The 25,447-nt window shown below is 43.6% G+C and overlaps 3 protein-coding genes across 11 annotated transcripts in view; all 3 read left to right on the forward strand.

Moving 5' to 3' along the window:
• The window catches only part of LOC111962393 (synemin, intermediate filament protein), a 244,348-nt gene that overhangs the window by 139,561 nt on the left and 79,340 nt on the right, over positions 1-25,447 (forward strand). The window lies entirely within an intron of this gene.
• Positions 1-25,447, forward strand: part of LOC111962398 (myocyte-specific enhancer factor 2A-like) — a 315,332-nt gene that overhangs the window by 44,641 nt on the left and 245,244 nt on the right. The window lies entirely within an intron of this gene.
• The window catches only part of LOC111962399 (myocyte-specific enhancer factor 2A-like), a 95,322-nt gene that overhangs the window by 44,639 nt on the left and 25,236 nt on the right, over positions 1-25,447 (forward strand). For all 3 annotated transcript variants that reach the window (XM_070443047.1, XM_023985465.2, XM_023985466.2), the window contains exon 3: positions 6,851-7,054. In XM_070443047.1, the coding sequence (XP_070299148.1) occupies positions 6,851-7,054 (204 nt within the window). The remainder of the gene's footprint in view (positions 1-6,850; positions 7,055-25,447) is intronic.

The following is a 25,447-nucleotide window of genomic DNA, read 5'->3' on the forward strand; positions in this document are numbered from 1 at the left end:
GATAGAACTTTGTGGAATAATGGCAAACTACCGAAAAATATAAACATCCTGTCACAGAAATGACTGAATTCTGGAAGTCCAATCGATTGTGAGATATGGCATATACATTTTATGCGATGAACTTGGGTCACGCGGTTCACAATCTGCCAAGCAAGGAGGACAGGAGCCACCTAATCCTATCTCCCACTTTTACCTTGCAACCCATGTGAAATAATGTCACGTGTCAACACGCCCCCCCCCCCCCGCCACATCTATTTCTATGGGCACAAGCACTGTTCATGACACAAACTATTCACAACCCTCTTGTTGGCGTAGAGAAAAATGTGTTTAAAGCTTATTTCCTGCAATTATACACATTTTGTTATGTCTAATGTGTATTCATGTGATATTTGAGTGACTCGAACATTACTTGCAAAATCTATGGGCTAAAAAACTAGCTAAAATGTGGGTGACACTTTGCTTCAGTATACATTTCTCAGGCTCGTTATGTGTTTTTGTTTCGCGCATTGGACTCGTACCTAGATGGACTCGCGCCTGGTAAAAAACGTTATAGCGTATACACAATATATTTCAAAATTAAACCAAAATACATGACATGAATAAGGTCGTGAACAGAGTGTGTTTCTGATTAGATCGACAATGATCTTATTTGATTTATTTCTACTGCGTTCCTTCTCTTCATACTCTAGGTGTATGAAAGATGGCAGCTGAGGTCCTGTCAGGTAGAAACCTCAGCTCTGCCAGTCTCACTGAGCAGAACAGCCTGCCTGACATACTAATTGCAAACCTGTGTAAACGAKGAATTCTATAATGGAGCTCGACAACAGAATCACTATGGATGGATCAATCCTCAGCTCAGCCCAGCCAGTGAAAGGCCTGATTTACCCAAGTGCACCACCCTACAATTACTACTCATAATGATAACACACACCTGTCTCATTTAGAGAATCTGGCTGAATAATTCAAGAGTAGGGGAATGTTCTGAGATGATTCCCTGAGGGGGAATCTGATTTAATAATATAATTTGCCTCACATGACCTGATGAGAAGTGCCTTTCAAACAGAGAAACTCTCTGTTGTGGCATGATTGTGTTGTGATTGTTATGTTGTACTAGGAGACAAAGACTATGTGAGAGGCCATGGAGGAGACGATGGGGCTTTTTAGTAGCAGCGTGTGCTGGGGTCTCCCTCCCAGTGAAAGGACATTGGAAGGTACAGAGTGACCTTGTTTTGTGGTGGCTCAGTTGGTAGAGCACAGCGCTTGCAAAGGCGGTGTTGTGAGTTCGATTCCCACGGGGGACCAGTTATGATAAAGTATGAAAATGTATGCACTCACTACTGTAGGAAAAAATATATACAAAAATAAAGTGTGACTGGCTGTGTCTGTCCCAGGGAACGCTACGTAGTTAGCTCCTCGTGTCTAATGACGTCCTCTGGATGCCATTAAGCAGGCTCACTGGGGGTAATTGCCCAAGTCATTAAAAGTTTGATGATTTTTCTGCTGGGTGGAGGGTTGCCTGCCCTTGCTGTGGGCACAGTGCTGCTCTCTCTCTCCCTCTCCATCTCTCACCAGGGAGCAGCAGAGCACATCTCTATTTTTCATCTCTTTCTCTCCCCACTCTGAAACTCTGAAAGCTCCAGGGCCAACTCCATTATTTATTTAACAGGTAAAAACCTTGTTGGTAGAGAATGGAGAGGGAATAAAGGAAGGTGAAGTGGTGGAAAACAGGGGAGGCTAGGTGGAGTGCATCTATGACGCATGTTTGAAAAAATATAATGTTTAACTGCCTTACAAATGAGAGGGTAGCAGCTATATGTGAAACAGGGAAAATTATGTTTTGTTTTCCAATGGTGAAGTATTAGCAAGAGGTTAGTGAGGGAAGTGTAATGGTCTGCTCCTGTTGTCAGATTGAAAAGCAGAGCCAATGAGATTATTCAACCTTTTCTACCCATCAGGACAGACCGTTATGAATTTAATGATTCACATTACGACCAATAATGAATGATAATTACATTATTTTCTAGCACCAGTCCTCTCACCGGCTCAGCCAAGTAAACTCTATACATCCAGTATCAATGTAGACCTATCAGAGGAGGTCGGAGTGGTGGGCTCATTTCTTCTGGTCTAATGGGAAGGATTGTCCACTTAGGTTCCAAGGTCAAGCCCAGCTGGTGGGCCAGGCCTCTTGATCCTGCGGTGGTCCATTGGCACAGGGATCCTGGAGCTGTCCATCCTCCCTGTGAGAGCTGATCCAGCCAGACAGGAGAGGAGGGAAGGCCTTGTGCCTAGTACTGTGCACTAGTACTGCACAGCCAAGGAGCCAGGGGGCCCGGGTCACTCTCCCAGCTGGTGTCAGGGCACACATGCTCTGCAGCCAACCAAGCCTACCCATCCTTCCACACCCCTGTCTGCCATGGAGACCATTAGAGTGGACATGGAGTTCCATCTCCCTTTTCCCTCAATGACTCGGCATCACCTCTATCACCCCAAAGCCAGCCCTGATGGCCTGTTTGTCATGTAGACTCCTGGAAATTKATAGACCCGATGAGTGACAGGTCCCTCCATCATTGTCGTTCTCTGGAGACAGGATCGTGTAGGTATTCAGTTCATACCATAGCAGAGCAAGATGACCACTCAGCTTGATCTCTGGCAACAAATGCTATACAGTATTGTAGTTCAACACATAAAACCACTTGACCAAGCTAAACATTCTATTGAACATCCTCTTCGTTCATCTTCCCACATTTATTTACTGACTACAGTTGTCAAATTCAAGAATTTCGGAAGCACAATGCCTGAGGCATGCAGTTCATAGATAGGATGATGGGTGGAGACCTGAAGGAAAAGTAGTTGGAGAAAGTTTTCTATGAGAGCAGAATTAGCACCCCCAGCTCGTCACTAGCAGTGAGAGAGAATCTGAAAAGGTCAAGGTTTTCAGCCAGGCGCACAATCAGGTGAGAAATGCTAATATAATTACTGTCTGTCTGCTAGGCATTGTGTGGGTTATTATAATGACCTTATCAAAGGCTGCAGAAAGTTGGAGAAATGGATCCATTTTACATTTAGAGTTTAAAATAGTTGAGTCATTAGATTGTTTCTATATTTGCAGTTGATTGCTTGGCAGAGGATAATAGTAGCACACTAGTAACTTGTGGTACCCTAAAGTAGTTTGTTCCACATGATTTACACTGGATACTCCTTTCGCTGTCACTGTCATTGCACAAATTAGACGGTACATTAACTAAACACAATCATTACACTTGAAGCACCATCCAAATTCTTGAGGAACCCATAGAATGGTGTCTATGTGTGTGGGTGTCTGACGCGGTGAGCAATAGAAAACCCTGCCTACAGACTAGCCCACGTGACCTCAGGATGTCTGTGGTTTTCCACTGTCTCACCAGGCAGTCACCCCATAGAGGACAGGGGGTGGGGGGTGTCAACCCAAAGGCCCACGCCTCAGCAAGGACTCAACTCTGCGGTGTAGGCTACTGATAGTCATGACACAAAGGGCTCGGTCTCGCTGCATCTAAGAGCTTTTTTATGATGAAGATATACCTTGTTGTACATTAGTATGAAGCACAGTATGTGGACATATGTTTGCCATGTCTGTATTCTCTTCTTTGATCAGGGCATACAGTACAGAAACCATGTCAGACATGCTTCCTACAGTGTGTCCAGTCAGTGCAAGGATACAGACAGTACAATAGAATAGGGAACACTCCTCTTTAAGAGTAAGCAGCTGGCTCTGCAGGGGCGATGCGGAACGAAGCAGGGTCTCTGTGCTCCTCTGGGTGAAATGAAGCAGGAGCCTGGGTCAGCACAGCGCTGTGGCCCTGCTCTTCCACTCAGCACACCGAGAGCCAGCCCAGCCAGGTGGAACAAAGTCCCAGCTCACCAGTTCAGTTCATTCACCCAGGGTTAGCTTCCTGCTTCCTGCTGAAAGGTAATGCTCCCTCCCTCCAAGGCTTAGCTTAGCAGACACACTCATCTGCTAAAATGCAATCCATTTGTTAATCATTTCCCCACATGACAGTCGGTGCTTTCCAGCCGATTAAACAAACAAGTAAGCAAGCAAGCAGCTCTGAGAAGGAGTGTGAGTCAAGGGAGGTCAGTGTCAGATGGTTTGACCTGTCACACACAGGTCCATTAACTTGCACCAGGAGCTACTGTAGCCTACTGTACTGTGTTATAGTCAGGTCTGATGAGAACGGAGTGGGGAATGGTCCTCTGTGGACCAAGGATACAAAGACTGCACATACCCTTGTCTGCCCTCATGGAGCGTATTGCCTCCACAGCACAAATAAGCACTATGACATGCACAAAACCAATATATAGAGGAGTTGCTCTCCAGCAGGGCTTGTATACATCCATATGTCAAACTTACTGTGAATGCAGACGTTTTTACATCAATATCAAATAATTTCTGAGTAACAATTAATAGGCAATTACAAACATTTTCTACATCATTTTCATTATCTCCAGTACATTACCAGTGTTTACATATGTGAAAATGGCACAGAAAAAATTTGAAAGTAAGAAAGTTCAACCTGATGACATCATCAAAAGCCAAAGCGGTGATTTTGAAACACTATGAGATTCACAGTGACGTGGGGAGCAAGACAATACATTCCGTTTGGCTGGAAACTCATTGCAGGTTTAGAAAATAATTTTCGTACTTTTAGTCCTACCCTGTCATGCACAAGCATTGTTCAGGACCGTTCTTATCTATTTCACCACAGATCATAGAAACATACCGTTTTCACATATGTAGACACTGGTATGGTGCTGGAGATAATGTATATGAGGTTGAAAAGTGGTGGAACTCTCTTTGTTATTGGTCTATTAACTAATTTACTGCCTGGTGATGTCACCAGGCAAGCCGGAACTCCACGCATGCAAAACCTGCTCATTAGGGCCTCCCGAGAGGTGCAGCGTTCTAAGGCACTGCATCGCAGTGCTAGCTGCGTTACTGCATTTTCTGGTTTGATACCGGGCTGTGTCTCAGCTGGCCGCGACCGGGAGACCCATGAGGCGACTCACAATTGGCCCAGCATCGTCCAGGTTAGGGGAGGGTTTGGCCGGCCGGGATGTCCTTGTCTCTTCGTGCTCTAGCGACTCCTGTGGCGTGCCGGGAGCAGAGCACGCTGACACAGTCTCCAGGTGTACAGGGTTTCATCTGACACATTGGTGCGGCTGGCTTCTGTGTTAAGTGAGCAGTGTGTCAAGAAGCAGTGCAGCTTGGCAGGGTTGTGTTTCGGAGGACGCACGGCTCTCGACCTTCGCCTCTCCCGAGTCTGTACAGGAGTTGCAGCGATGGGACAAGTCTGTAACTAACAATTGGGGAGAAAAAGGGGGTAAAAGTAATTACATTTTTTAAAATTATAATAATAAAAAACCTGCTCATTAGAAGGTCCTGTGTAGATTGTATTTTCAACCAGCAACTGTCAGGAAATAACACTGATCAGACTTTTTCAAACTTTTACAGTGTTAGTTTCATCAGCTGTTAGTTTCATTGTACAATATGATACAAAACACAGGAAAAACGGAATTTCGACGGCACTGGGCCTTTAACATGTTCTAAGACTTCCAACTCATACTATTAAAATGTGTCATTTTAGGGAATGTCATTCTGGTATTTGGTTTTGCCATCATGTCCACACCTGACATGGGAGCAGTGACTGTCAAATTACATGTGGAATGGGTCTGTGTGTCTCCCAGAGTTATAATGGACCTGTGTAATTACCTGTAGTGTGGAACATTTGAAATTCATTTTTCACAGTTGGAGTGACCCCACTGTCTGAGTGGAGACAGATAAGCTATGCAACTCATAGGACTATATTGCATTATGCCATTTTAAATGAGGGTAGCCGCAAGCTGTGACCAATTAAAGTTGAACAAAGCCAGCTCATCTGCTCAGCTCCTCTTAGTAGGTCAGTGAAATTGGCAGAAGTGAATACAGACACATTCACTCTCCTTTGGCCTGAAGCACAGCTTTCACTGGCATATCCATAGCATAGCTCTCATTGTACTGTAACTGAATGCACTTTACATGATGCACACTGTGAGGATGATAAGCTTGCATAAATGCTATTGAGGAGGTGTTTCACATAAACAACATTACAGAACAGCTTGTACGTTCTCCTTGTTTCCMTGTTTGTCTGGATCAGGTTTTACAATGAAAGAGGGTCATAGCATACAGTACTGCAAAGGCAATAACGCAGTGTTACATAATGACATGTGTATCAGGTACAGGAAACCACAGAGACAGAGCTGAGAGATGCAGGACAGAAAGTCTGCAGAGAGGGTTAGGTGTCAGTACCACTGGAGTGATGCATGACCTGCAGTCCTGTCTGTGGGCTCGTGTTACAGGCAGAGTGATGCAGGGGCAGGGAGGGACCGATGTCCGTACCGTACATGGAGTCAGTAGCTAATGTAATGTATGGATCCCTGTTCCCAACGCCCTGATTCAGCTTACTGAACCGCTACATGACTTTACACTGCCTGACCTCTGGCCTGCTAACCAGTCACACCAGCCTCATATCCTCACTGTAGTTTTCCTAAAGGGATACACTTATGACTTGTGTATTATGAGAGATGGAGATAGGAAAGTGTCTTATTTTTAGTTCTGAAACTTTGCAGCTGCAGCCTGACCCCTTATCGAAGCAGTAAAAACACCCTCAGGCTGCTGTTCAACATCATTTCCAATTCTGTTTAAGCAGCGTCTTTTATACATGCATACTAAATTATGTGTGGATTTATTTATGCATATTTTCTGGATTTGAATAGTAATTTTGAATCTGATTTTGTTCCATGGTGTAACTGATGATGTTGGTCTGTGTCTCCTCAGGTTACCTTCACGAAGAGGAAGTTTGGGCTAATGAAGAAGGCCTATGAGCTCAGCGTTCTATGTGACTGTGAGATAGCCCTGATCATATTCAACAGTTCAAACAAACTCTTTCAGTATGCGAGCACAGACATGGACAAGGTCCTGCTCAAATACACTGAGTACAACGAGCCCCACGAGAGCAGAACTAACTCTGACATTGTCGAGGTGAGTGGCTTCACATGTTCACTGTGCCATGGCAGGAGAACCATGTATATGCTTATGTTGAAAAAATACACTGTTTGGTCAATGGAAACTGAAGGGTCGGTAACAGTTTCCTTTTAGTTACCAGTCAGGCAGAGGACGTCTGCAGCCTCTGATAAGTTCAGCTATGAGAGATGAGTTCAGCACAGGCCTATACTCAGTAGCTGTCCAAACAGTATGGAAACCCTGTTTCCTCCAGATACTGTACTGTAGATACATGCATGGATGAATGGCAGAATTATTATACCACCATTTAAGACAAAAAGTATTTAAATGTTAGGTTTAATTACATAGCATTCTGTAGTGAACATACTTTAGAGATTCATATTGGCTCTAAGAGTGTTGGAGAGAATTCCGGCAGCACTTGGTCTTCCTGGCAGCTAGTATCCGTCTACATGCCCAAACACTCACAGAAGAAGAAGAACCCACTTGTTATGCCAGCCTACCTAATCTGTCGGCCAAGAGCATCACTGAAAAGAAAATGGGGGTGATTATGTGATCCTTCAGGATACAAATACCTCTTACTGACGTACTTGTGGTTTTTCAACCTATTCAGAACCTGTTTTCTGAAGCTAGTGTCTTAATTCTTCACTAAAGGCCTTTGCAGACTGTAAGATTTTAGACGTTTTATGCCACGATTTTGTGCCAGGTGTGCAAAGCTCTTAGAGACTTACCCAGAAAGACTCACAGCTGTAATTGCTGCCAACGGTGATTCTAACATGCATTGACTTTGGGGGTTGAATACTTATCTAATCAAGATATATGTAAGCAATAAGGCCCAAAGGGGTGTGGTATATGACCAATATACCACGGCAAAGGGCTGTTCTTATGCACGACACAACGCGGAGTGCCTGGACACTTTATAATAGTGTTTACTTTTCTATTAATTAAAAGAAACACTATATAATTTTTATAGTTATTTTTATAGATCGTCGACAAAAATGACAATTAAATTTTTTTTCATCCCACTTTATAATACAACAAAATGTTAAACAAAATGCAAGATGTGTGAATACTTTCTGAAGGCACTGTACCTTATTATTACTCTGTCTGACAAAGAGAGTCAGGAGTTTAACCTTTTACTGTGGTGGGCTAAATCAGGGTTTCTTGATAGTCTTAAACAAATCTACTTTGAAACAAAAGTATACACCTCACACACATGGTTATGGGCTTAAAAAAAGAGGACACCTGTACCATGTCATATATAGAGTTGAAATGTATTCAATTTTGAGTTTGTATCCCAATATTATTCTTTATATACATCAYAGAAGAAATACAACAAAACCGTTTGACATAGAAACACCTAATTATCTGCGTGTATTATGAAATTATGAAAAATATGAATATTCCACCCATGAGGCCACTAGTCATTTGACTGCAGGAAAGGGATACAGAGTATGATACATAAATTCCAAGAATCCCATGTTTTTAAAAGTCTTTCACTTAGCATCCAATAGCATGAAAGGAGTCAGCTGTGCCTGGTATATTTTATTCATGGTACTGCTGCTAGTAAATTTCCTGCTTGGCAGAGCTGCAAAACAGTGCTCTGGCATCCAGCAGCCTCAGTCCTCCACCAGGGGCCCTGAGCTCTCTCCCTCTGAGCTAAGCAGGGTCTCACCTGCATTAAAAATACATGGACACACTCCACAATTATGTAAAAGTGACCCTATGATTGTTTTCTGCCGTGACTCGGGAGTCCTTCTTGGATTCATCAGGACCAAAGCACAACAACTAAAACTGTTTCTCACAGATGGAAGAGGATTCATCATTTGCTATTTGCTCTTAATAAATAGGCTTTTCCTTTTTGTAGAGATTCCTGTACAGATTCTACAGTACAGTAGTGTATGTCTTTTGCCACTGTAGTTTATTGATGTATATGTTAGCTGTATCTTGTAATTGGCATGTACTGTACTCTGCAGGGCAAACAGTGTCATCTCTAGGGGGCACTGCCACTAACTGAAGTGTAGTACAAGCTGGTGGCGATCTGTTCATGTCCCTTATAGCACCTCTAGCCACTCGCAAGGATACTGCCCTGCTCTTGCTGCACGATCGAAAGGGGAAAACAATGCAGCGTTGTCCCTGCTCACTCGGCCAGCATCTGTGCAGATATGTGCAAATCCCTCTAGCCCTGCTCGCTATGTGACCAAGGTTCAGAAGTGAAGAAGCAGAGCAGAAGTAACCAGGCCTGTCCAGGCTCCAATTCTGAACATTTCCACACTACCCACCATTCACTGTTCCAAAAAGTGCTGCGGCACAAGAGCAAATGTCAGAGCCGTTAGATAGAGCTCAGTGTCTGCTGTGGGCTTATCTGATCTAGCCCAGGCTGTTGGCTGCATCCTGTTGTGAAGTGTTTATATAGAGAAAGCCAGGTGGCGTCTTCAATAAAAGACAAATTAAATGTTCAGAATGTCCTTTCGTTCTTACAGAACACAGAGATTGCCAATAGATGTGATCTTTATCATTAAAACATGGACTATCCTTTTGAAAAGACAAAAGCACAAATTGTATTTTATGCCATGATCTGAATGTCTATCTGTCTGGTTGGCTGTCGGTCTGCTGCTTCCCTATCTGGGTGTAGTCAGTGTCATTGGGATATAGGATGACTGCACGCCTAATGAAGCAATAGTTCCCTTTTTAGTGTAAATGGATGAGAGAAGCACAGAATGGGTCTATAATGGATAGATCTATCTCACTCCCTCCACCCCTCTCTCGTCTCTCTCTCTCTCTCTCTCTCTCTCTCTCTCTGTGTCTTTCACTTTCTCCCTCTCTCTCTCTCTCCCTCTCTCTCTCTCCCTCCCCCCCTCTCTCGTCTCTCTCTCTCTCGTCTCTCTCTCTCTCTCTCTGTCTTTCACTTTCTCCCTCTCTCTCGCTCTCTCTCTCCCTCTCTCTGTCACAGGAGGTTGGTGGCACCTTAATTGGGGAGGACGGACTCATGGTAATGGCTGAAGTGGAATAAGTGGAATGGTATCAAATACATCAAACACATGGTTTCCATGTGTTTGATGCCATTCCATTTACTCTGTTCCAGACATTATTATGAGCCGTCCTCCCCTCAGCAGCCTCCACTGGTCTCTGTAGTGATGTGTCTCACATGGAGACACTCACCCTGACACTCCTCTAAATGTAGAAATTGCATTAAACTGATAATTGCCACACAGTCATTTGCTCACCTGCCTCGCTTGAGAGACCAAGCAAATCCTTTCTGAGTTTTCATTGGGCAGCATACGTTCCAATTCCATGTGCGAAGCCAAATCAAAGGTCACATTCCTGCTCAGTAGTACCATCTGTAGATAAAGGCTGGGCCTTGCAGTGTGGGAGAGCAATTGCCATGTTTTCCTCAGATGGAGACATGCCTGGGGCACAGTTTGATAACCCAGTGGAGGGCTATGGATTTTGTCTCAAACTTGGCTCGCTGTGGAGACCAGAGCAGCAGGCTCAGATCGCTGTGCCTGAGCATAAATGTGTGTGCGGTGTGTGTACGGTGTGTGTGTGTGTGTGTGTGGTGGTCTGAACTGCAGCAACACTCCGGGCGACAGGTGAACTGTTGCATGAAATCTCCCTTTGTGGATCACGTCCACTTCTCCGTCTGATTAGAAGTCTCCCTGTTCCCATCTGATCTCATCTGCGTCTCGCCTTTCAAAGACCCGGCTCTCAGAGCAACCTTTTATTTACTGAGTAGCTATGCTGGATGGATTGATGTACTGTTTCTTTTCCTCAGAGGTTAGGGCAAGCCTGTCTGGGTCTCTAAGGACTTTATAGAACATATATTGCCAGAGAAAACGTCATTCCTTGCCATGCTGTTTTCCTGTGCTGAGTGAACACAGGGGCAAGTAGAGAAGAAAAGCTTGCTTTTACAGGATCATTTTAGTTTCTGGTACCCTTTCTTTACAAGCAGGTTGCAGTGAGAAACCTGTGGACCTTTTATCTGAGAATCTGTATTAAGACTGATGTACAGAGGATAGATCAAATGCATTTCAACTGGATCAATATCACTGTGATAAAGAAATAGACAGACCAGCTTGCATATGTCATACTACCCTGTATAGTAGACCACTGCTCTTCATGTCTGGATTTGGGTACTGTGGAGAAAGTCCTACAGTGTTGTTGTGTTTATTATTGAATTCTATTTGTACCTCAAATGAAAATGCTGCTGTAGGTAATTAAAATAATCAAATCATCCCTTCTCCTCTTCCTCCCCAACTAATGAAATCTTCCTTTAGCTATTCTATAACTTTATACTGTAACTCTGAATACAGACTCCACACTGTCTAGCTGAGATTCCCTGAAATCAACTTCACAGGAACGTCCATCTGTGCTTTTCTTTAGAGCATTTCAACACAATTACGGTTTGCAGCAATGCTTGGATTAATCAAGTTTGCATTTAAACGAAATTGACATTGACTGAACACATTTAAAGTAATCTCATAAAATATGGGATGTGGATATAATTGCATGGGATTATACAGCTGTACTGGTTTAAACACAACTGGTAGGCTACACTTTAGTCCAGGCTAGTAATAATGTCATTAATCAAATTTGGAACTGCAGTTTTACTCAAATAACATGCCTGGGCTTGTAAAGAGCCAGACTACACTTTTTTTGTTTGTCTTTTTACATGCCCGTCTTGTGGAGTAAGTAAGAGCAGTCATAGGCAAATTCACCTTTATCTCCCAGCGACATTATAGAGGCCATCTTTGTTAAATGTGCTTTTGGAAATAAAGAAATTTGTCATTGTTGAGTGTTCTAAAGGTAAACAACTCATTCAGTGAAAGAAAATGAGCGTAAAAATGACTCTAGATTTATCAGTATTGTTACTTTCAATGATCCATMTATTTTAATGAATGGCACTCACCATTCAGAATGATAATYCAAAGAKATATGTAAATCCTGACCATTTCATAATGTCAGGTCTATTGGGCCTGCTTTTCTCTCTTTCCTCCACTACGTTCCATTTAAATCACTCCGCTCTTTCACCACTAAGCCTACTTATAGTAACCACATTGGCCATTGGCAGTGGATCATAAAACAAATGCCATTGCATATAGAAATGACTATTTAAAATATAGAAAAGAGCTATAAAAAGCAGTGGTCCCAGGATTTGAGACAGGGGCTGTTTATGTTGTCAATCAAATCCAGTACAGTGATTAAGACTCATCTCTGTCTTAATGAATGCAAATGGGCACATCTGCTATGGTGGGCTAGCCGTCCAGACTGTTCAATTTGCCTGATTGATCAATTATCCTCCTCCCGGTGCTTCTGCAGAGAACATGAATGTGAAGAAAATTGTCTGCACAGAAAGAGCGAGAGGAAGAGAGGGAAAGGAAAGCCTCTGTTTCAAACCCTTCACTCTACCCATCAAAATACAGATGCTTTATTTGATTAGGCAAAAATCATGATGGAATTTTTTTCCTTTTATTATAGTGGAGCTATCAATTTAATGATGTAGTCCTCAAATAGACATATACGTTGCTCACTTTGACTCTTGGCACTTGACAAGATGTATTCSTTTCATTTATGGGGATGAATCATGCTTCTCAGGCAGTGGACACCAGACACCTTGCAACGGCATGACATGTTATGTATTTATGCCTGACAACTGCACTTCAATGGCCCACATAATGCAGTAATGATATGATGGAAACATTTGTCCTTTCATTTTAGTTTATCTCTCCAATCAAAGTGACCACACCAAGGCTTCCCAGTTAATACTTGTATACACACAACTGTTCCTGAAATACAGGAATCAATCGTGGAAATGAATAGTTGAAAAAGCGTTTTACTGTGAGATGGTGGTAATCTTTGTTGAATATTATGACCATACTCTTGTTGACTTAGGCTTAGTGAGTAAGCACATTGTAATAAACATCAAAGCCTAGTGGCTCCCTCTGTGGAGCATCAGAGACAGATTCAGGCTTGTGTATCTATAGTTGTGACATTCCAAGATAATGGGGACAGTCACATGAGGCTCTGGCTGGCACAGAGAGAAGCTGTCACCACTCCTGAATTCTCTCATACAAATCACTCCTCCAGAGGGGCTGGCTCTCTAGAACATATAATAACAGTAATAATAATAATAATATTAACAACAATCAAAGCTATATACAGGTGTGGCCAGATCCGGAGGACACGAGAACAGAAATAGCAGAGGTCCTTGAAGGCTTTCTTGAACAGCACTGCCTTGAGCTGTGTCTTAAAGGAGGCCAGAGACTCTGCAGCTCTAATAGTGTCTGGAAGAGACTCAGCCCTAATAGTGTCTGGAAGAGACTCAGCCCTAATAGTGTCTGGAAAAGACTCAGCCCTAATAGTGTCTGGAAAAGACTCAGCCCTAATAGTGTCTAGAAGAGGATCTGCAGCCCTAATAGTGTCTGGAAGAGACTCAGCCCTAATAGTGTCTGGAAGAGACTCAGCCCTAATAGTGTCTGGAAGAGACTCTGCAAGCCCTAATAGTGTCTGGAAGAGACTCAGCCCTAATAGTGTCTGGAAGAGACTCACGCCCAATAGTGTCTGGAAAGAGACTCAGCCCTAATAGTGTCTGGAAGAGACTCTCAAGCCCTAATAGTGTCTGGAAGAGACTCAGCCCTAATAGTGTCTGGAAGAGACTCAGGCCTAATAGTGTCTGGAAGAGACTCAGCCCAATAGTGTCTGGAGGGACTCAGCCCTAATAGTGTCTGGAAGAGACTCAGCCCTAATAGTGTCTGGAAGAGACTCAGCCCTAATAGTGTCTGGAAGAGACTCAGCCCTAATAGTGTCTGGAAGAGACTCAGCCCTAATAGTGTCTGGAAGGACTCAGCCCTAATAGTGTCTGGAAGAGACTCAGCCTAATAGTGTCTGGAAGAGACTCAGCCCTAATAGTGTCTGGAAGAGACTCAGCCCCAAATATGTCTGGAAGAGAACTCAGCCCTAATAGTGTCTGGAAGAGACTCAGCCCTAATAGTGTCTGGAAAGGAAAACTCTGCAGCCCTAATAGTGTCTGGAAGAGACTCAAGCCCTAATAGTGTCTGGAAGAGACTCAGCCCTAATAGTGTCTGGAAGTGCGTTCCACAGCCGTGGAGCCGTGCAACTGAAAGCCTTGTCACCCATAGTGTTTAGTCTGCTGCGGGGCTGAGAAGGGGGACAGACATGGAGGAGTGAAGGGTGCGTGTGGGGCAGGAGGGTAGAATGAGGTCAGACAGGCACTTGGGTCCAGAGTTGTGGATAGCTTGGTAGGTGTGAACCAGGATTTTGTAGTCGATGTTCAGTAGAAAGTAGTGCATACAATGAAGTCTGCTGTAAACATGCACCTAACAGTATTTGTCTCAATAAAACAAGACAAAGGTGTAAAAAATACAAGCTTCAGTCTAAATTGAATACTTGGTTTCAATTTCAAAGACATTTTGTGTGAGTCATGAACAGTCAGTAATCACCATACTGTACCATATTATGACACAGTGTTGCGTCCCAGGAGAACATAGAGCTGCTGTGTACTGAGGAGATTCCCCTGCCTTAAAGTTACTGGCATCACACGGATCATGGCACTTACAGATGTAGGATCTTCATTTGATCACTCTTTTGCTGCAGAGAATTTTCCCACCCAGCAGGAAATTCAAACTTGTAGTGTATTTGAGTTTTTAAAAGGCTAAAGTTTTTAAAAGGCGAAAGTTTAAACTGTCAGACTTGATTTGCCCTGACGAAAATTGTATCACCCCCTACAAAAATGTCAAATTATTATAATCCACATAATAATGATAATTTCCTGTGGCTGCAGGATTTTTCCTGCTGTAGCAAACTGGCTCAAATTAAGATCCCACATCTGTACCTAACGCTCCAGCGATGTCACTGACTCGCCCAATCCTGGATGATTAACCAAGTTTGAAAGATTAATCTAAAAGGGGTCAGGGGCCTAATTTATGTTTGATATGCACAGATGACAACACAAAAGACAATATTACATTTTAATTGGCAAGTGCTTAACGTAGCGACTTGACTTTGGGTTGGCCAGTGCCCAGAATCCCTCTATGGTCCACTAAAGCCTTGTTTGACATTTGAGATGGCTGAAGGGTATGCATAGTTAGCTGCACTGGCTCGTCTGCGTAAGGTCGCTTGGAGGGAGAATCTAAAAGCCCACTTCCCCTAATTAACACATGTTTTTACTAAACTTATTCTACATACAATGTCCACACTATACATCAGGGTTACACTGCCTGCAAAGTGATATAATCTGGCAAGATTTCAGAACGCCTTGGGAAGTACTCTCTTCCTCAGTTTAAGCGTACAGTATATCTAACAAAGTCATTTAGACAGTCTGAGCAGCCTTTTTATCTTTATAGTGCCATCATTTAATTTGATATGTTCCCATAAATTGTACTTCATCGTATGTTGTGACTAGTTTACCTCATGGTCTAAATTCCTCATCTGTTTTCTTCAGCAGTACCTTCTCATCCTTACTGCTATGCAGCTGTAGCTCTCTCTCTGAGCAGCCATGATATTAAAAATACACCTTAAGCTCAGTCTAATGTTAGTTCTGTTGACATAGATGTATTAAAGTAGATTCAGGGCATTCTGATACACCAGCCGATCCCAATGTTAATATTCCAGCAGCAAAACAAATATGTACTTTTGGCCTCTCAAGCTTTATTAAAATGACATTCATTTGCTTTCCCCTTCATTTTTATAACCTATGATACATTAAATCATTTCTACCTATGCCTGGTTTGTATAATTATATCCATAGAGGAGGTTTGGTAGAGTACTATGCATGGTGAGATAATATAACTGTAATATTTAGCTGAGTATCTGATAAGCTGTATTGGCAACTTTATCTCAGAAGCCATCTCTGATATATTTGTCGCAACAGGATTCTCAATGGAATTGGTCTGTAGTGAGTAGGATATGAATAGAAGTGTCAATTTCTCCCAATACATTTATACTATAAAGACTGAGGCCGTCAGTGTCTGGGAATGTGCTCTGCAAATGTGACTTGAAATGTAAATGCAAGCGTCAGTCCTGAACATGTATGTTTAGGCATATCTTTAATTTTTTTGTTTTGATTTTGTTCTAATATTCATATTTAGGTAATGGATTTGATTTGAAAAACAAAGAAAAGGGCTATTTACCTATATCTCTGCTGTGTGTATCCAGTTCAGTGCAGGTGCTTGAGTGTTGCTGTGTATTCCAGGAAAGTTGTTTAAAGATGCAATTCAGGATCTTAAGCACTTACAAATTTGTAATATACTGTATCATACAAAATGCAAAAATACAGTGAGCTCCAAAAGTATTGGGACAGTGACAAATGTTTTGACTCTGTACTCCAGCACTTTGAATTTGATACAATGACTAGGAGGTTAAAGTGCAGTACTTTTTGTACACAGTCCCCCCATTTTAGGGGAGCAAAAGTATTGGGTCAAATTCACTCATATGTTTATTAAAGTAGTCAAAAGTGTAGTATTTGGTCCCATATTCCTAGCACACAATGACAACATCAAGCTTGTGACTCTACCAACTTGTTGGATCCATTTTCTGTTTGTTTTGGTTGTGTTTCAGATTATTTTGTGCCCAATAGAAATTAAGGGTAAATAATGTATTGTGTCATTTTGGAGTCACTTTTATTGTAAATAAGAATATAATGTGTTTCTAAGCACTTCTACAGTAATGTGGATGCTACCATGATTACGGATAGTCCTGAATGAATTTTGAATAATGATGAGTGAGAGTTACAGACGCACAAATATCATATCCCGAAGACATCCTAATAAAATACCAAATACCAATACATGCTAACCTCTCCCTATTACAATAACAGGAGAGGTTAGCATGTCTTGGGGGGTATGCTATTTACGCCCCTGTAACTTAGTCACCAGTTTTGGCTCGTGAGCACTACTTTCAAAACTGCTGTCTGAAATGATACAAAACCTTTGAAGCATCACTTTAACCTGTACAATCAGTCTGCACCATCAAAACAAACACAGTATTCTGAGCAGGCCAAGGAGCACAGGCATATATATGCACCTATAAATAAACAAGGAATCACGAATGTATAACTTGAAAGCAGAAATAGCAGCACTGTCTTTGCATAAAAGACAAGATAAAACACTGTGATATACTTTTGTTGATTGTGGTTTTAGGAAATATGCTTGGCACTGCAATTCACCTGAGGCATTTCATCTGCCTCCACATGTGACTAGGGAGGGATACTAATACGTTCAGTCTGATTTACAGTAACACACATTGTACTTTATCACTACATGATGAAAGAATGACACACAAACACTACTCCATTTTACTTCCAGTGTCAAGTTGTTGGTCAGGCTTTGTTGTACAAATGTTTTCTGTCATTCTCTGAAAGAAGCTAAGCTCCTGTTGTCATATATTTTGATATTGTTTGATACATTTTTCAGATTTCTTCTTTGTAGTTCTAGAAAACAAAAGCGTTACCCTTTCGCATGTACTGAGGTGTAGTACACATGTTGGTTGAAAAGCCTTCCTTTGCATCGCTGAGTGAAGGACTGCTAATGGTTTTGTAGCCAGTCTCCTGCTGGGTTTCAAAGTGCACCTCTTTATAGGACAAGGCCTCCTGTTCCTCTGGGCTTTCACTAGAAACAGGGTCACCACTGTCTTAGGAGTTTTTTTCTTCCATGAAAAAAACAATAGTGATAATTTTTATGTAAGTCTTTCATAGAACATCCTATTTCAGTCCACATTTATGTAACAAACCGTGAATGGACTATGATTGTCTCTTCTTCCTCACGTTCACTGTGACTTGGTTGCTGTGGAAACCCATGTTAGTGTTTGAGAAAAACAGAGGACATGAACAGTGAAATCTTCCTCAGTTTATCACAACCAGTAGAGTCTCCAATGAAGTGTGAGAGTGTGTGCATGTGTGTGTGTTAGCCATTTGCCCCTGTTCTTCGACAAAGCCTCTGCACTCTTCACTTTGATGCTTGTTACCAGGTTACAGCCAATAGTTTTTTGTTTTCGGGCACATGTCGTGCTTCATTGACGTCAGAGTTTTTTTCCATCCTTCCCTCTCAAGTGTGATACGTATTTTTCATTTCAAAACTAGGTCTTCTTGGAGAGGGTGGAATAAAAGGAGAGAGAACAACAGCCATCGCAGTCCCCGGTAAACATTACTCTCCAATGACACTAATGAGCCATGCTCTAATCTCAAGTGCTGAAGCACTGCACTCGCAGCTTTGTACAAATAACACTCACGCTCATTCACAAAGGAAAAAAGAGAGATGACACATGAGTACATGTTTTTTAGACTGAATGACAAATTACACAGCATTCTGGCTCTTTTTTTATATATAACATTTTCCTTCTGCTGCTCATCTGAGTAGGATTTGTATTATGTTGCTTATTTCTTATGTACTGTGTCCGTAGCTTAGGGAAAGGCTCTGTATGAATGAAAGGTATTACTAGTGTTTCAGTGGTTTATGTCCTCAGACATGTTTGTGATATAACCACTGATGTTTTTGTTGCTGTTAAATACTTTTGTGTTAGAACTGGTTGGTGTGGGTGCAGTTCACTTTTTGAACCCAGTCTTGGGGCAAGTGAGACAGATCCTAACCTGTCCCTAGGTTACCTGGCACCTGGCACGGGGACAGAGCCCGCTGGGCTGGATTACCTGGCTCATCATGGCCTGAGTCTGAGCAACAGCATGAGCAGCAGCATCTTACACAAGCAACACTACACAGACCTGAATATAGAATATAGTATAATGATATAGTATAATATAGTATAGATTGCATTTTGATTGCTGTTACAGTGCTATTTGGGTTGTTAATTGGATTCATACTGACTTTCTTTTTTCCCTTTTTAAAACGTTTGAATTATTTGTGTACTTATTTGGCATTTTACTGCATTGTTGGGAGCTAGTAACATATGCATTCCGCTTATAGCGTTCCGATATAACATCTGCTAAACTGTGTACGTGACCAATAAACTTTGATTTGATTTGAAAAATAAAGCAATCATTTGCACCTTATTACATGTAGACCAACACTTCATTTATGAATCCACAAAGTGAGAAAGATTGAAAACTTCCTGGCAGGAAAAGAAACAAGGCATAGAAAATGACAACATGAGTGTTCAACCTAATTCATTACACATACACTAAACAAAACTATAAATGCAACACACAACAATTTCAAAGATTTTACAGTTCATATAAAGAAAATATTCAATTTAAATAAATAAATGAGGCCCTAATCTATGGATTTCACATGACTGGGCAACGGCGTAGCCACGGGTGGGCCTGGGAGGGAATAGGCCCACCCACTGGGGAGCCAGGCCCAGCCAGTCAGAATTAGCTTTTCCCAACAAAATATATTTATTATAGACAGAAATACTCCTCAGATCCCGCAGGTGAAGAAGTCAGATGTTGAGGTTCTGGCGTGGCGTGGTTACACGTGGTCTGTGGTTGTGAGGCCGGTTGGACGTACGGCCAAATTCTCTAAAACGACATTGGAGTCAGCTTATGGTAGAGAAATGAACATTCAATTCTCTGGCAACAACTCTGGTGGACATTCCTGCAGTCAGCATGCCATTTGCCCACTCCCTCAAAACTTGAGACATCTGTGGCATTGTGTCGTGTGACAAAACTGCACATTATAGAGTGTCCTTTTATTGTCCCGAGTATAAGGTGCACATGTGTAATGATCATGCTGTTTAATCAGCTTCTTGATATGCCACACCAGTCAGGTGGATGGATTATCTTGGCAAAGGAGAAATGCTCACTAACAGGGATGTAAACAAATCTGTGAGAGAAATAAGCTTTTTGTGCATATAGAACATTTTGGGGATTTTCTTTTCAGCTCATGAAACATGGGACCAACACTTTACATGTTGCGTTTATATTTTTGTTCAGTATAAAACAATGCATAATACTTTGCATTGCATTCTAACAAGTCTCACCCCCAGCCCTTTGCTAATGCTAACACCAGAGCTCATCCCTAGGTATCAAACCGTGGCTAATGGAAGATTTCTATGATCCTATTGATTCAACTTGAGATCGTGAGGGAGAAAGCATCTCCAACACTCAAATACATGATTGAATGTAATAACTGTAACACCAGGAATGAAGACCTTTACTAATACAATTCTTTGCTCTCTACCTCATTGTTTTGGCAAATGTTTGTGAATTTCATTTAGCTGACATCATCCCATAAACACTTGAATGATTTCAACATTGCAATGATATATGATTCCTTTGTGTTTTACTTTATTAAAATGTCTTAAGTGATGTATTCTTTAGTTTCTAGAGGCATATGGCACTGATTAACTGGCACAGGCCTACCATGGCGTATGGTAAAACTCTTTGTAAAGCAAGGCCTAACTTGTAATGAAAAGAATTCATTACATGCAGCTCAGTGGCAACATGCAACACCATGTTCAGAGAATAACCACTTCATTATTCTTTCAGGTTCATATAGGAACAGCCAAACTGACAACCTTAACAGACACGTCATAAACGTCAGAATACGTAAAATAGGTCAGACATGAGCTGCCCTAATTTGGTTTGAACTACTTTAATGACAGACATGCCACCATTAGAGCGCCTTGGTGCCCGCTGTGTAGTGCAGAGCTGACATGAGAGACCACAGTGACCAGAATGGACAGAGGAACAACCACGAGCCCACCCCAATGGGTAGTGTGAGACACTCCACCCCACCCCTCCCCTCTGCCCAGGAGCGAGGGCAGAGCAGAGCTACTTGGAAGGGGGGAGGGGGGTTAGCTGGCATCATGCCACCCTCCCTGACTAGCCTGCCTGAGTGAGGAGTGGGTGTCAGGGAGGGAGGAAGGGCTGCTGATTGATGAGGCCAGGTCTGTGGTCTGGGTATAGAGTGTTGCAGAACAGACGTCCTGCTGGCACATCCTGCCCTTTCCCTCCGCTGTGCGCCCCCAGCCCTTCCGTGCCGCACCCCAGCCTCCGTGCCCACCCCGCCCTCCGTGCCCACCAGCCCTCCGTGCCCACCCCATCCCTCGTGCCGCTCCTACCCCAGCCCTCCGTGCCACCTCAGCCCTCGTGCCCACCCCAGCCCTCCGTTGCCCACCCAGCCTCCGTGCCACCCCAGCCCTCCGTGCCCACCCAGCCCTCCGTGCCCACCGCCCCCCGTGCCACCCAGCCTCCGTGCCACCCAGCCGCTCCGTGCCCACCCACAGCCCTCCGTGCCCACCCGCCAGCCCCTCCCGTGCCCACCCCAGCCTCCGTGCCGCACCCCAGCCCTCCGTGCCACCCAGCCCTCCTCGTGCCCCCACTCGGCCCAGCCCCTCCGTTAGCCCACCCCAGCCCTCCGTGCCACCCAGCCTCCGTGCCCACCCCAGCCTCCTCCGTGCCCACCCCAGCCCCTGCCACCGCTCCGTGCCCACCCCAGCAGCCCCTCTCCGTGCCCCCCCAGCCCTCCGTGCCCACCCAGCCTCCGTGCCCACCCGCCTCCGTGCCCACCCCAGCCCTCCGTGCCCACCCAGCCCCTCCGTGCCCACCCCAGCCCTCCGTGCCCACCCACCTCCGTGCCCACCCCAGCCCTCCGTGCCACCCCAGCCCTCCGTGCCCCCCCAGCCCTCCGTGCCCACCCCAGCCCGTGCCCACCCCAGCCCTCCGTGCCCACCCCAGCCCTCCGTGCCCACCCGCAGCCCTCCTGCCCACCCCAGCCCTCCGTGCCACCCCAGCCTCCGTGCGCCACCCCAGCCTCTCCGTGCCCACCCAGCCCGTCCGTGCCCACCCCAGCCCTCCGTGCCCACCCCAGCCTCCGTGCCCACCCAGCCCTCCGCACCCGCCTTATCGGAACTCCTAATTGTCCTTATGAATATTTTAGAAGTGAGCAGGAATGGTGTGGGCGGGGTACGTTTCAAGGGCTCTGACAGCTAATGATCCACTCTGTGGGTACAGGGAGGAGAGACGGAGAGAGAGACGGAGACAAAGACAGAGGAGACGACGAGACAGAGACAGAGACAGAGACGGAGACAAGAGACAGAGACAGAGACGGAGACGGAGACGAGAGAACAGGAGAGCGAGACGGAGACGGAGACGAGACGGACGAGGAGACGGAGAGAGCGAGACAGACGGAGAGAGACAGGGAGAGAACAGGGAGAAACAGAGAGAGAGACAGAGAGAAGAGACAGACGAGAGAGACAGACAGGGAGAGAGACAGGAGAGAGATGGAGAGAGACAGGGAGAGAGACAGGAGGAGAGAGGAGAGAGAGACAGGGAGAGAGACGGAGAGAAGACAAGAGAGAGAGACAGACAGAGAGAGAGACAGGGAGGGACGAGACAGAGAGAACAGGGAGAGAGACAAGAGAGAGAGACCGGAGAGAGACAGAGAGAGAGACAGGGGAGAGAGACAGAGAGAGAGACCCGGGACAGAGAGAGAACAGGAGAGAGGACAGGGAGAAGAGACAGGGAGGGAGGGAGGGAGGGAGGGAGGGAGGGAGGGGAAAGATGTGAACTTAGTGAATGGTTATTTACTTAAATTGTATACCTTTTTACACCTTTTTATGTTGAATGTAATTTATTTTCATCTAAAATATATCCACATGGTGCTCTATAGATGTCTAGAGCTAGTTGGATGTAATGGAGCGTGTTCGTCTCATTTGTTCCCATTCTTTTAAAGATGTAGATAATGATGACTTTGAGATGCCTTTATCCTCAATTTGGACTTCAATTCCCAGTTGGAAAATTTTTCTGAAAATATCCAAGCCGCTGATTGAAAGTGTGTTCTCTTTGACTGTGGCAACTAATATCTTTGTCACCTCCATCAATCAACAGTCTCTGAGCAGCTGTCTCTCTGAGTTAAAAGTATTGCTCGCTGCAGTGCAATGGATTCTTATTCAATAATATAGCGGCTATATTTATCAAAGTGATAATCTAGCCGGTCAACCACAGTAATTATCTGCTTTATTGTATATTGAGCTGAGACGGAGGCTTTCTCTTCCCTGTCTGCCTCCTTTAGACACACGCAGACCACTGCTCAGTTAGGCTCACTCTACTTTTTTACGTCTGCATGTGTTAGTCTTTTTGGTGTGTCAGCTTGGAGCTAACTGTAGTCTCGCCATTGTCCTGTTTTTGGAGGGGATTGGATTACAGACTGTATATTGTTTCCCAAACAGCTGCAGACAGATAATAATAACCAAACAAAATGCAGTCCGTCCCATCCAACTGAGAAGGAGGCCCTGCTGCTGTATTTCCTGTGATTTGAGGAGTCAGACAATGGTCTGACAGAGAGGTCATATCCTGATATCACTTAGATCACTGATATGTGGAATGGTCATGAGATTAAACCAGATATGTCYTGGAATCAAAACCACTTTCCTTATCTAGCCCTCCCTACTTCCCTCCTCCCATACCAGTAACATGACCAGTACCAGGGAGTAGACAGGAAAAGCTTTTAGGGCCCTTGGTAATGGCATACAATACATACAGCCACTAGATAGAGTGCCCACGAGAACAACCAACAGTTCCTTTTCCCCCCTCAAGTGAAATCTACAGCACCAAAGGAAAAATGGGAGCATACTCACACTGAAAGACTTGTCTCTTAAGATGTTATATAAGAGAAATATATTTGTGAGCAGATGAAAGCCTTGCTATCAGCCGCCTCCCCATGCTGATTCTCAACTGCCTTCACACTCAAAGAGGCCCTTTGATAAGCACATTAGATGGAACGGACTGGACACAATGGTGATGTCATGAGGATTAGCATGCTACCTTGCTTAGTGCGGCAACAGGCACAACAAGCTCATTCACAGCAGTGCAGAATGAGCAGGGTGGGGATGAACGCTACAGAAGCAGAAATAGTTACACTATACATACTTTATATAGACTAGAATACAATAGTAATGGCTCTTAAAGTATGATCTTGGAGTATGTTCTGTGTAGCTACCTTTGCACACTGAAAGACACGGGCAGTTCAGCCTCTACCTGCCTTCTCTCCACATTTGAGAAGTTTGTCTTTTATAGCAGCATTTACTGTCTACTTCCAACCTCCCTTTTATTCAGGTACAGTACATGAATAAGTGAAATGTAAAAAGCTCTTGACACAAGTGGGGGGCATTGGAGTGTAATGGTGTTCTATCCAAGGCAGACTGTTTCAGTGAAAGAGGTTCACAAGGAACAGGGAATGTAGGTGGCTTACGCAACAGCTTCACAACAGCCTCAGCTCCACTTTATTTTGAACTCCTGAAATGATGGTGGCTTCAGTTTTGAATGTGTATGGGGCTATGATATAAACTCTGCGGGTGGCGTTAAACTCAGCCAATTGTAAAAAATACCCTGTCAGTCTTTTGAGTGTTACATTCATGTTTATTTTATGTGACATAAACGCTGATCTTTATAGAACACTATACACTATAGATCACTATACTCTATGGTGGGTGAAATGTAATATAATGTAATATAAAAAATATAAAGATTTTTAAAAAGTACAATTGACACACTGCTCCAAAAACTCATACTCCTGTGTATGTTTGTGAGTTTCAGCTAAATGAACAGTTATTGGCACTATGGAGGAGATGAGTGATGCAGGTACACTAGATGTATGTCGGTTTGGCATACAATACTAAGAATGGAGAGACACATTTCAAGGCCTGAAAAGCAGAAAGCCTGTTCTCTTACTGCTAAATTCACACACTCACTATGATGTCCTGCTGATTTGATGTCAGAATCCCAGACTAACATGTTTGGTGTATAGAGCCACATTTCTATCAATCCAGGTCTGGATGGCTGTGAGAAAATAACTGCTGGCCTGGTTCCCACTGAACTTTATGAGCCTCCACGGGCCTTGTGAACAGATTACACAAGTTCACTCGTCACTACTCTCTGACTGCAGCCCCGTATACAGACAGACCCACCACCCCCACCCAACCTCCATTATAAATGTTGTTGTTGAAAATCTCTCTGTTCAACTGTATTCATACCCCTCCAACTTTTCTTTCTTAATAAGCATAAACCACACAGCTTGACATGACTTTTGAAAATTCGTTTCAGAGCTAGAATTTGAAAAGCAATAGAAGGGACGCTTGTTTTATTTAGGATTTTGTTTACCATACTTCCCACCGGGCAAAAACTGTCTGAATCAACGCTGTTTCCATGTCATTTCAACAACAACAAATAATTGTGATGACATTGAATCAACATAAGATCATTTCATGTTTTTTTCCACCCAACTCTTAACCTAAATGCAGTGACATGGTGAAATGTTTTGTTGATTTCACGTTAGTTGACAACTCAACCAAAAGTAAATCAAAACTATACATTGAAATGACATCTGTACCCAATGCGTTCAGAGTTGGTTGGTTTTGTTTTCTAGGTTTTGTGTAAGATTTGAATTGCTTTACCAATACTTTGATATATTTATATTATGGAGTAAAATCCTTGGCTGGGGGAAT

The sequence above is a fragment of the Salvelinus sp. IW2-2015 genome, linkage group LG4q.1:29 (genome assembly GCF_002910315.2).
Source record: "Salvelinus sp. IW2-2015 linkage group LG4q.1:29, ASM291031v2, whole genome shotgun sequence".
NCBI lineage: Eukaryota > Metazoa > Chordata > Actinopteri > Salmoniformes > Salmonidae > Salvelinus > Salvelinus sp. IW2-2015.